We start from the raw sequence: 12,798 nt of genomic DNA, 5'->3' as shown, positions 1-12,798 counted from the left end.
TGCTGCATCTCACAAAATAATGCCAAGGTAGTAGTAACTTTAGAGACAGCAGATCTCTAACCACAGGAGGACAGCACATACAGCAAACTGCAAACATCTTTGGTGAATATACTGCTCCTAGTGGCTTAGAATAAAACATAATCCATCTATTATATCAGTAATTGCAAGTTTTATACAAAAAATTTACATTTGAAATTAAAACTCAACATTTTTTTAGATTTTGTATAGAAATACAGGAATTGTGTGATTATGCCAAAAAGATATTTTATGTTTCCCATTAAATTACTGCAAGGGTAGCTCACTTTCAACAGAAGATCTGATGATGCTGTGTACAATTGTTGTACTGCATATGGGTGTTTTACAGCATATTGAAAGTGCTAGTCTGCTTTATGTTAAGGAATCAGAGATTATACAAACAGAAGTAATGTCTAGAGAATCTGGGGCAAGGGTTTCTGATTTCGATTTCTAAAAAATCAGCAACCTTGCAGGATTACTCTATAACTCCAGAAAGGCTTGGTGTAAGACACTTGGACTGCTGAGAGCCAGACTTGAAGACCACCAGGATTTAATGTTCTTTAAAGCAGACCAACAGTTATTTGACTGCAAAGAAATATCTGCTAATTTGATATAACACCCAGAAATTTGCGGAAGTGTATCTGTCAATAATTTGTACACTCTTCAGAAAGAGATGAGGGGATAATTGTGCAACATCTTCATGTAAATTCACACCAAAACAATTTCTTTTAACACTACAAAAACAAACACAAAACCCAAAAGTTCCTGTCCAATAGGGTGGCTGAGTGTGCTTGTTGCTTTGTTGCCATTGACAAGCTCTTTGGTGGTCTGAAGAATCAGGTTTAAATCACCTTGGAATGCAGTTTCAAATATGAGTGGGCTGGAGATGGTTGGTCATCTTCCTTGTACTACTGCAGGAATGCCAACCACTTCTTAAAAGTCAGTCACTTCAAAAAAGCCAGAGGCACCTGCATGTACATAAAAGGTACATGAGAATGTACATGAAATCAGGTGTTCCTTGGTCAAGATGCTCTTTGCCTGTTAAAGGCTGAACATTGGTTGTGTGTCAGCTGAAGAGATGTACAAGGGCAAAAATCTGTGTGTATTGAAAACCTGGCTGCAGTTCTAGTACAGTCACAAGCAGTATCAATTTTCCAAGTACATAGGAAGGAATTCTCTGTACTGCTGCTGTGTGATGGGCAGAGGCATATAGTCTTCTCAGAATGTCTGTAGGAAGCTGTTTATCAGATTCGCTCTGAGTTCTATTCATCTCTCCACCTGAAGTTTGTATAACATTTTCACATACCTCTTTTCTGTCTGATATTGGTTAAAAGTTGCAAAAATGTTACTTTGCCTTCTAGTTTTGCTATATGAATCTCTTGTTTTTGAAAACTAATGTTTAGAGGCTTACTTCTTTTCTGTAGTTTTACACATGGGTAGTTCCAATGTTTTTTCCTGCTTTACATGACTGTGAAATAAAAGAAAAAACAGTCTGGGGCTGTGAATGTTATGTGTCGAATAACAGTAGGTGTTTTCTGACAGTTATAGGTGGTTGGGAATTTTTTGAGAACACCTTTTTTTTTTTTTTTCTTTTTCTTTTTCTTTTTTTTTTGCTTTCTCTTCAACAAATGCTTGTCAAAGTTTTTCTGTTTTGACATAATCCTGTAAAATTAAACCTGGTTTTTTTGCTAGTGGGCAGATTGTGGGCCCACGCGTTGTGGGGAGAACCTGGGAGCCCTTACAAATAAGGACTGCTTGGCTCCTTCGTTTCCTGCCAAAGTCCCAAACATTCAGGAACCAGCATTCAGCTCCCAGCACTGCAGAGGGAAGCCTGAGAACCTAGAAAATGTTGGTTTGGCTGAGATCTGCAGGCTCCCTTCTGCAGAATTGAATGGTGTTGCTTTTGCCACGTTTCCAAAGGCCTTTGTGTCTCACCCTTGGATAGGGAGTTGAGAAATGTTCAGGGCTGACTTGCTTGAGCTTTTTATAGAAGTGGTTTTATAGCTGGCAGCCGTGACAGAGATCATCAATAATCAGAAGTATAGAAGTAAGGAAGTTAAGCTACACCAGGAGAGGCCTTAGAGCTTAGAAGATGGGGCTATTAATTCAGTTTATTTAAAAACATTTTTTTTTAAAGTAGTTATTTCAAAGCAATTTTTCCTCTTTGGCAAGGCTTTTCAAAATTGATCTTTTTGACATTTCAAAGAAATGGCATTTCGTGGAACAGAAAAGCCTCTTTTTAAAAAGGTCTACATTTTGTGACAGAGGACTGAGTTCATCTTCTCAATCAAAGCCAGACCAGTGCTCTGCCTAAGTTAAATTGATAGAGCCCAAACCTTAATCAGATTATTTTTCTCCTGTGCTTTGTCACAGTGTTTTCCTTCCCAGGTGACTTCATTACGTTCCCCCTAAAGTTCACTCTAGATAGCTTGTGTCGTGAACATAGCTACGGGAGGAATGAGAGAAATTATGGGTTAACACATATTTCAAGAGGAAGATAACTCCATTACCTGGCGATTTCCTCCTTTTTTGCAGGTCCTACCTTTGAGTTCAAATTTCAACAGTGAACACATAACCACTGCACTCCTTTTCAGAGAAAAGCACATGAATACTAGACTTCTACAGTAACACCTTTTTTATTTTATAAAACATTCCAGTGAACCTATTCATAAAATGGGGAATCTTGGGGTCATTTTACTTTTGTGGCCAGAACATTCGGGTGGTTTTTTTGCTTAAATGTCACCTTCTTAGAATCTTTGAAGTAGTTGTCTCAAAATAAAGACCTGAGCTGGAGAAATTAACCCTGTGTTTACTCACCATTTTTCAAGAACATCATTGTGTGGCCACTGCTACAGGACCCCACTGACACTTCAATGCAAACAAAACCTTGAACATATATAAAACAGTGTCATGTACTGTGATACTCAGCCACCAAATACAGGAAAGGGTTTAGTGATGCGAGAGTGAATTCAGAGCAACATCACCGTTGTAGGGAGGCAGAATAATAAATACAGCACTTGGTCAATAAAAACCTTCCACAAAGACTTACTCCTTCCTCTGGAGCTCTGAGGGAGATGTCTGCTTGTACTCCAATGTTAACTTCAGGAATGACACCAGGATTTAACATCAGTGTCCCTCATCTCTTGGACGGATTTGTTTTCAAAACTGGAAACAAAAATTGTAGTATTGCAGCTTCTTGTCTTTCTCACACAGCTGTTACACTGATGCCGGAGAGCTGCTTCTTGTATTACTGGGGAGCAGTAAACCTGTTTCACTACTTGAGGGAGACCCATAAATCCCTGTCTGTTTTAAAAAGCTAGTTCAGCTTCTGGTCCCAGACAAACTGTGGTCCCAAGCATTAGAGAAAGTGCAGTGTCAGATAAAAGAAAACTGGCATTCTGCAGAACACATCCAAAGTTAATAGATGGACTTGAATTTTTAAAGGTAAAAGTGAAATATTAGTGATGGTTGGCTTCTCTGTTTCTGGAATGTTATGAAACCCATCAGTTGAGACAATATAAACTATACTAAGGCTGTCTAGGAACTGAATGGGAATACATCAAAACTTGCTTCCAAAACGGTGACATTTCATAGAAAGTTCATACTTACGCTTTTGGAAGCAAGGAAGTATAACTCTTTAAAAACCCAAATAAACAAAAAAAGCACCCCAAAAAGCCCCAACAAAAACCAAAAAAACCCCACCCTCAGAATCCCACACATGTAGGCAGTTCCCATATAAACTTATAATACTTCTGAGTTCAACAAAGCTTAGAAAATTTATAGAAGTTCAGAACCTGGTTCAATAAACTGTAATCTCTGGAATGACTTTATATGTATATCAGTATCTGTGTTATTATCCCCATTTTCTTCATTTTCTTGGTTGTTCAGATATGTCTGAATTACTCAGTATCTATCTCAGTAGTATCTCAGTATAGTCTCAGTAATGTGGAAGATCAGTTTTATTGTGACATTATTTCATACCTATTGTTTTGCTTGTAATTCCAAAAAAAAAGGGGGTGTCAATATTATTTTTAATGAAATGGTAGGGAAGATCATACTGGAGCTCATAACCAACAACTGAGCTACGAAGAGATCAGCATTCCCTTGTTTTGTGAGAATTCATTGCATGTTTAGCCTAAACCATGTAAATGCTATGAAATTAATAATCAGGGATTTTAAGTTAGAAAATGAACCACATATAGTTGAACCACAAAACATGCATGCTGTTGGATGGCTGGCATTATCAAAAGCAAAACCCACATTTTTTTTTTTTCTAAGTCATTTTAAACCATATCAGTCATGTTGCAGCAAGAAATGTAAATATTCATATACTACAGATTGAGACTGCTCTGATATATTCTGACAATCTGTTCTGTTTTGAGTGATGTTTCAACCCTGTCACTTGGGGTTTTTTAGTTTTGATTGTTGCTTTTCTTTCAGTTTGTTTTTGGTGTTCTTTTTTTTTTTTTTTTTTTTTTTTTTTTTTTTTTTTATGAATACTACTCATCTCTGTCACATGCTATACAGGATAAAAAGCCTTTCAGTTTTCCTAACAAGAACCAGACAGCCAGGGTGCTGCTGAAACGCAGAGAATATGCCACTGTCTGTTCAAAGTACAGCTTAATGAGCCAGACTACACACGTTGGACAATAGAGCTATGGGGGGGAAAGGGCTTCTCATGGATCTATGGATCAGCTGCAGCGTTAACATCTAACTAGTTTCATTTTTTTTTTCATCTTTACAAGTTCCATTTCCCCGTTTTGTTGATCTAAACTACATTTCAATGAGCGGACTTCCCTGCCTAGGTGACGGTATCGCCTGCTTTGAAAAAGAAAAAAAAAAAAGGGATATCGTGGATTATGCGAGAAATAATTTCTGTCTTTCTTTTTTCTCTCATAGTCACGACCTATTCCCTCACACCTTACTTCAGCAGTTGCAGAGAGTATCCTGGCTTCTGCCTGTGAGAGTGAAAGCAGAAATGCTGCAAAAAGGATGCGGTTGGATAGACAGCAGGTACTGTGTTGCTTGGGGGTCTCCCACGTCCCTGTTTATGGATGCGCTGGACTTGTCTGCATAGGATGCCGTGCTGAAGGGTAGTGCAATCCCTGATACCATTCTTGCTAGCAAAAAGAATTGAAATACAAAGGCTGTAGTTCTCTAAATGAATACTCAAGCTGTCTTTGTCTGTATTTACATAAGCTGTGTGAAGGTGTCTAGTGTATTTATAAATTCCAGCTGGATAAAGCTAGGTATTTGCTTTCTGATGGTTGTAGATTTTGAGGGTGCAATATATAAGCCAGAGACTAGAATTAAAAGGAACAAAACATACATTATATATAGTTTGCATAAATAATAGGAAGGATGCATGTATCCATGAGTTTGTGTTTTTATCTGTGCACATATTCTCTTTCAAAACCTATATGCATTTTTAAATGCAACATATTTACATATATAGTGTAAGTCTAAGTTTCTGAAAATACCTGTTTGCCTGAAACAGGAAAGTTACGGTAATATGTAGCAAAATGCTGTCAATGAAATTATTAGTGAGTTTATAAAGCTCATCTCACTACTTTTTTTTTTTTTAGCTTATGTGATTCTTCACCTATTGTAGTGCATGTTATGATTTCATTATTTTTAAATTGCTGAGAATTGCATGGCTTTTTTCAATTTTTTAAAAATCAAACTGGTAGTTTATTCCAGGGTTTGATTATTCAGTTGTTGCTCCACAGATTTGTCTAACATATCTCTGCAATGAATGTCTAACATTCTTATTACAAAGATTATTATGCTCTTTTTTATATCAGTAAAATCTTAGCAATATCTCAGTTGTTCCAAAATATGCCTCTGACATGGTAGATGGAACATTTTTTTAAAGAACATCTTCCTTTTATACATAGTTTGTTGACTTCTTTCAGTTTGTTCCTTGACTGAATAAAGGATTCCTCCCACTGTTCCTAAAACATTGATATTTTAGGATCTGAGAGTAGATACTGCTGTGCCTTTTTGATGGTTTTTGCTTGTTTGTTTGGTTGGTTTTTATTTGTAGTTGCATTATTGTGGTGCATTTGCCTTAAGGTATACAAATCATGTGGGATGTTAAGACATTGCCATGTTAAGTATGGCTTTGTTTAGACTGTGCAGGTTTTATATTATCTCATTTGTTCTCTGATGTTTCATTAACATTTAAAAGCATGAACAAAAAACTACAAAATTGATGTGCTTACCCCAAGGAGAAGTAGAAAAGACTTGTGCAAACATCTAATACTTTCATTACCCCAAACTGATGGCTCAGTTCCTTGGTCCAGCCAGAGTGAGGCAGATTTAAATGAGAATTCCTTAATACTCTCTAGGGCTCCAGAGAGCTTTGGAAACAAAAACAATTTTAAAACTGTAGACAGAACTAAAGAAGTATATAACTAGGATACTTTTTTTTTCTTTTATTTGTAGCATTACTGTCACAGAAAGATTTGGTAGCAGCTATCATTGAGGAAAGAGGTATTTCTCTACTTTTCTTTACAAAATGGCTGCAAACTGATCATCTTAATTACAAATGTGATGTTAAAGTAGCAAAGCTGCCTACAAGAAACAGCTGTTGGGTTCTGCTTCCCTCAGCTCCATCCTCTTTTTGGCAGTGAGTTCTGGGAACACTGTGGATGTAGTTGCAAATAGCACCATGCCATTTGATTCAGCAAGCAGTAAATTAGCTGACTTGAGGTAGCTTTGGTGCTTGAAAAACTTTTTGTGAATTTAGGATAGATTGGCTGAATAGTTTTGACCGGAAGAAATTATGGGTAAATGTGTTAGGTAGCTTCATAAAAATAGTTAAGTCACTAGAGAAGTAGAAAACCTTAGTTCTAGCCCCATTTCCACTGAAGTGTAATTATTTATTCCAAGTATGTGGGATTGACAAAGTAGACTGAGAGCAAAGCTTTTCAGAATATTTGTGAGTGGGGTATTTAACACAGAGATCTGTGCTAAGTTCTTTAGCCAAGATAGGAACTGTCCCTGTAGCCTCACATCCAGGCAGAGTACCTTATAAGTAAAAACTTATTTTTTCCTCTTAATTATTTTTAAAAGTTCTTTTCCTACATATATCCAAAGTGAAATAATTTCATGGGATTTTTTTTTCTCAGACTAATGTCGAAAAAGCTCAGCATGTCATTTTTACTGTTCCATAGCTCTAAAAAACAACAAAATAGAGAAGCCTTTTTTCTTGAAATACGTCTCTACTTTTCCTTTTCAAACGTAGATTTCAAAAACTGGGCATTATACCAAAGGGTGGATTCAGGTTTTGAGGACCCTTCAGTCCAAATTTGGGAGGAGTAAAGAGGAATTAAGATTTGGATAATGATAACTACCACTTAAGAAATCAAATCAAGAGATCTTCTTATGGAGGCCAAGCATTAGATAGCCCTGGACAGTAGATTGTTAAGAGGATTTGTAAGAACACTCATTCAGGACTTCTCCTCAGAGATGAATGGAAGCGCTGCATTAAAGCTGCTTTATTCTTGCACTCACTCAGCACATTGAAGATCTGCCTGTTATTCTCCAGAGGGCTGATGTGCCTCACATGGAGATGTAACTTGCATTCCTACCACCACCTTTTTCAGTTTATTACTCACAAAACGTGAATGTATTAAGAACACAGTGAATATTATGCCCAAATCTGACGCTAAGACAATACTTCAGCAGCTTCCTCAAGTCCCTTTCTTGTCTTGTTCATGCTCTTTCCTCTTCTTTTTAACCTCCTTTTTACCTCCTCACAATGCTGAGCAGGGAGTTCGAAGCACGTTGCATGTTAGGTCCCTAATGTAAGTCTGTACTTTGGTAAAATAACACGAATTTCCAAACTAATTATGGTTTGCTTACAGTGTTAATTTTAACAGTGGTTTGATGAAAAAACATCTCAATTATTGCAGCAAAATGAACTGGCTTAAAAGTCAGATCCATGGAAACTTCTAAGTGCTCAATTTTTCTTTAACAGATAGACTGTTGGCCATGCTCATAGAATCATAGAATCATAGAACTGGCTGGGTTGGAAGGGACCTCAGAGATCATCGAGTCCAACCTTTGATCCACTACCACTGCAGTTACCAGACCATGGCACTGAGTGCCACATCCAGTCTCTTTTTAAATATCTCCATGACTATTACCTGTTTATTTCACAAGTGTTAAGCATAGAGGGTTGTCTTTATATACTTGTAATCCTATCTACAGAATCATTATTTCTTCAAAAGAAACCTCTCATGCATCCAAGTACTGCATCTTATGAATGGTTTTCTGATAGCTGCAGTGCTTAGTATAGCCCTGATCTAGTGATATTGTTAAGTCTGCTGAAGTTAAGTCTGAAGCAGGACAAAGCCTTCATTCTACCTATATGCCTCAAATTCCACTCACAGGATCTTTGTTTTTCCTAGCTCAATTTTAAAAACAAGTTAATAAAAACAGTCTCACTGGTATCAATTGCTTATTTCCAAAAAGACTTTTTTCATGGCAATCATTTCTTTCATAATAGGGAACTCCATGTGAGGTTGTCTGTCAGGAAATGAGTAACTCCCCATGAACCTATAACAATAAAAGCATTGTCAGTTTCTGAGACTTCTCTGTAAGGAGTAGAAATGTATTTATCAGGTCATGGTAGTTTGGACTATAATGCTTTGGCTGTCTGGCCGTGTTAGATGTTACTCAAGTGCTCTCTTTAACTTCAGTGTATTTTCGTTATCTTACGGTCAAGCTCTTTTGATTGGCCTGTAGCTTAAGTGCCAAGAAGTTATGTATTTGATACATATTACCTGAATGAAGAGATCTGTCACTCCTGTTTTTTAATCCTGACTGATACTATAAAAATAACTTTTTCCCTTGCATAAATGTTATACATTTATATATTGAAATTGTGTAGGTTTCCTGCTACTACTGCCAAATGGTGAAATGCTCGTACCACTGGGCTGGATTTGGTTATCTTTCTGCAGTCCAGATCAGGCAGTGGGTATGTCTTGCTCTTCAGATCTTCTCTGATGAGTCTGAATACTGGAAAAGGGTAATTCCAGTCTTGAGTTTTGAGAAGTTTTTTCATCACATTTGATTTTAAAAATGTGAAAACATTAATTGGATTGACCTATGACCTGCTACAGTCAAAATTTAAAAAGGCATTATCTGAAGCCTTCAGATTTCTGTCCTTCTGAGGGACAGCTTGGGATGCTCTTCTGATATAATCCTTCAAGATCCTTATTACATATTTAGCAATATTCAGCATGAAACAGGTGCACTGAAGTGGAGATGAGAGACTGGGATGCTTGTCTTGTGGGCTGCTGCTGCCCACATCAAGATGTCTCTTGATGAGACATCAAGCTTTGCTTGTTGTCAGTCACAGAAATGGAAGTTTAACTTTCAGAGGGTGTTACCAGTTTCTGCTTCTTCCAAACAGGTACATGCATGGAGCAGTTTTTCTAAAATCTCATCATAAAACAGCATGGACCAATGTTTGGCTGTGGTACTTTGTTGAAAGTGGAGGTGGATTAGTCATTTTCCTGCTCTTTTTGAAATCAAAAAGACCAATGAAAATTCTTCAAGGGAAAGTCTGAGAGGAAGTAGTAGTTTAGATATATCACTCTGCAATAGAACCTTCTTCTTTATTTTTACTAGGTAAAATGTAATGGTGAAATTTTCCTTTAGAAAAATGTCAGAATGATACTAGGAAAACATTGCCCTCACCCTTATTTGAACACAAGTGGTTTTTACAACAGCTGCCTTTGTTTCATTGTTTTGATATTTAGAATTAATTCTTTTTGTATACTATCATGTTGCAAAATGTATGAATGAGTGGTTTTCTTCTAATTGAAATAAGAATATTTGGCAATAAAGACAAAATGTGAACACCCGGGAGTGAGGAGGGAGGATGAATATAAGAAAGCAGGAAAAGAATCTGAATCACAGAATACTGTGTCTGTGGAAGTGTGTGAACCTTCTTATGGAAATGTTTTGCTTAGATGGCCAGGTCATCTAGACAACTGGTGCAGCTGCCTTGGCACCATGTTTTGTGCTACTTCGGAATCTGGACCTTTAATAGTTCATTACAATATTCAAAGATAGGAGAAGGTAGTGGTCACATATGACTGCAAACTAGTGGAGTGGATTCTCTCCTGGACTCAGTCCATATTCTTTTAGCATTTTGACCTCCATTTCAGTGATTAGTGTCATTGAAGTTCTACCATAGCATGCTGAGTTTTTCAGATAGCCGAAGAAGTGAGCTAGATACACCTCTTTCATCCTTATGCCCAAAGTAATCAAACATGCAATGCCCAAAGAAATTAGACATGGAGTGTATGATTCTTTTGTAGCTACACAGCAAATGACAAATAATGCCCAAAGAGAGCTTAAGCTCAGGGGAAAATGAGGGTTACCTTATGTATCTCGCATCCTAACAAAGGCATTTCTCAGCTAGATCTGGTGCTTTTTAAATTGTTAGGTTGTTCACAGTGTGCTTGCCAGTCAGTAGTTTATAGAATATACATGACATGAAAAAGGTTCTCTGCATTTTAATTTTTTTAATGTGAATTTAAAGGGTATAGTTTCTTTGCAAAGACTAGTTGAAAATAATGACAGACAACTGTATAGCCTGACAAAGGTGTTGTCCACATAGCTTTCACTAAACAGAGATCAGAATAATTCTTTACTTGTGAAATTCGCCATTTAGTTTGGTTTACTTCAAGTATTTTTTATAACTATATAGTAGGTAAAACAATGAAAGTATTAGGATATGTGTATGTCTCCATGTGTGGATGGGAAACAATTTCTCTTTCGTTGAAAATAACAGTGATATTCAGACTGATTTTAATTCTTCACATGATCATATTTGGAGATGGCTGCAAGACAACTTCACAGTTGCAAGTTTCAGAAGTATTAATTACTCCATCTCTATCTTTGCTTCATTCTCTGCTAGACATCTCAAAAAAGTTCCCTCAATATAAACATTAAATGTCTATTTTTTAAACCATAAGGTTAAAAGGTATGATCTAAGATTAGGAGAAATAAGGTTAGGATAAATATGCATGTTATATGTCTGAGTCTTGTGGGAGCTACCAGTTTGTTTAATTATAAAAGCTAAGCTCAATTTAAACTTTTTTTTATTATTTGAGATTTTCAAGTTGATAAGAGCAACTTTGTGCCCTGTGCACAGGCTATCATACACTATGATGCTATGAACTAGTTCTTCCTGGTAAACACTGAATCCATTTTCTAAGAAACCTCTCTTTTCATTCTGTGTTTTGTAACCAGGCAAATTAAATGGTAGTATTTTTATTCCACTCATGGTGGAGTGAAAGACAATATCTAACCCCCAAGGAAGAGAAGGTTTAATAATCCCAGGTTTACACCAAAACATAAACAAACCCAAATTTGCAAAGACAATTTAAATACATTCTTCACCATCATTCTTATTTGGGAGGTAAAAGGAAGGCAAAAAAAGTTTAAAGTGCTATAGGAGCACATGAATAGGTTTTTAAGAATATTGCAGCGTTTAACAATGTTAACAATATTGGTTTTAGCTGTTAGAGTGGGAATGGGTGGCTATTAGGTTTCCAATGAAGCAATTATGTTCTAGACACATATGCTGGGAGCTGACCTGACATTTGCTTCTGGATAGTTGTCATAACAGCAACCTGAATAGAGCAGCTTGATACAAATGCTGGTTGCAGACAGGAGACAGGTTCTGTGCTAATGCAGTACATCTGACTATTAATAAAAGTGCACATGTACTGCCATTTGGAAATCACCACTACTGTGTTTCCTTCCATTTATATCTAATTCCTAAATTTTCATTTTTAAGAAAACTAAAGTTTGTAAAGTGACATTAATGATCTGTCTCCATGCAATTTATGCATGTAACAAGGAAGATGACATAAATAAAGACTCCTCAAGCACAGTGTTATTTAAAAAACCCAAGAAAACAAAACAAACAAACAGAAAAACTTGCTGATGCAGACCAGGAGCAGTTTGTACCTCAGTTAAGAAGGAAGGAAATTACTTGTGGACAAACTACAGGTAGCTGTAGTACTGTTTTGGAAGAAACTAATTAAAATCTGAATTTCTGTGAAGGCATGAACTTCCATTTCAGGATCACTGTATCTGGCTCTCAGCACTCTGGGGGGAAGAGGCCCGTGTTTGAGGACAGAGAATTTGTTTTTTCAGCTGTGTCATTAATGTACAGCTTCTAAATCTTGACACAGCAGTTAATTCCTTTATTTGTGCCCCTCTGTGTATGTTGTTCTCTTTCCTGATCAATATATACTGCAGCTCCTAGGAGAAAGGAAGAAAGAAATTGTAGGGCTCTTTAATGCTCTCTCTATTCTGTTCTTTATATTGTCTGCTTTTGTATCAAGGGCAGATTTGGACAATATTGGTTCTAGTAAAGGGAGTTATGCAAAAATATCTTCCAATGGATGCTGGAGAATCCCCTGCTGAGGCAGTGCTTATGTGGCAGAAAGCTTCAAATTCAGACTGAGCACAAAGGAGCAGTTTCATTTCAGGGAGATGGAGTCTTTGCCACAGCTATTCAGCATGCAGGAAGAGCGTATCAACCATACCTCCTTGTTAGAGGTGGAAAAGAAAGCATTTTCCTGAATGGAGAAAGAAGTTTCCTTCCTCTTGGCTTTAATGGAGCCTCATTTACTCTAGAGGGTGGGAAAGAAAAGGCACTTCATCTGTGCTGACCACAAGTGGTAGCAGTGCAGAGTGATGGGGCCATGTCCTCTCTCAGCTGTATATTTACTTTAGACCTGAAAAATT

At 36.9% G+C, this 12,798-nt stretch overlaps 1 protein-coding gene across 4 annotated transcripts in view; it reads left to right on the top strand.

The window, feature by feature from the left end:
• Positions 1 to 12,798, top strand: part of NOL4 (nucleolar protein 4) — a 190,185-nt gene that overhangs the window by 153,026 nt on the left and 24,361 nt on the right. For 3 of the 4 annotated variants that reach the window (XM_008497572.1, XM_008497571.1, XM_030445330.1), the window contains one exon: positions 4,915 to 5,028. The exons of the other annotated variant lie outside the window; for it this stretch is intronic. In XM_008497572.1, the coding sequence (XP_008495794.1) occupies positions 4,915 to 5,028 (114 nt within the window). The remainder of the gene's footprint in view (positions 1 to 4,914; positions 5,029 to 12,798) is intronic. 4 annotated transcript variants of the gene reach the window in all.

This window comes from Calypte anna, chromosome 2 (assembly GCF_003957555.1).
Source record: "Calypte anna isolate BGI_N300 chromosome 2, bCalAnn1_v1.p, whole genome shotgun sequence".
In the NCBI taxonomy this organism is placed as follows: domain Eukaryota; kingdom Metazoa; phylum Chordata; class Aves; order Apodiformes; family Trochilidae; genus Calypte; species Calypte anna.
Note: the sequence above shows the minus strand (reverse complement) of the source record. Positions and strands in the feature narration are given on the sequence as shown.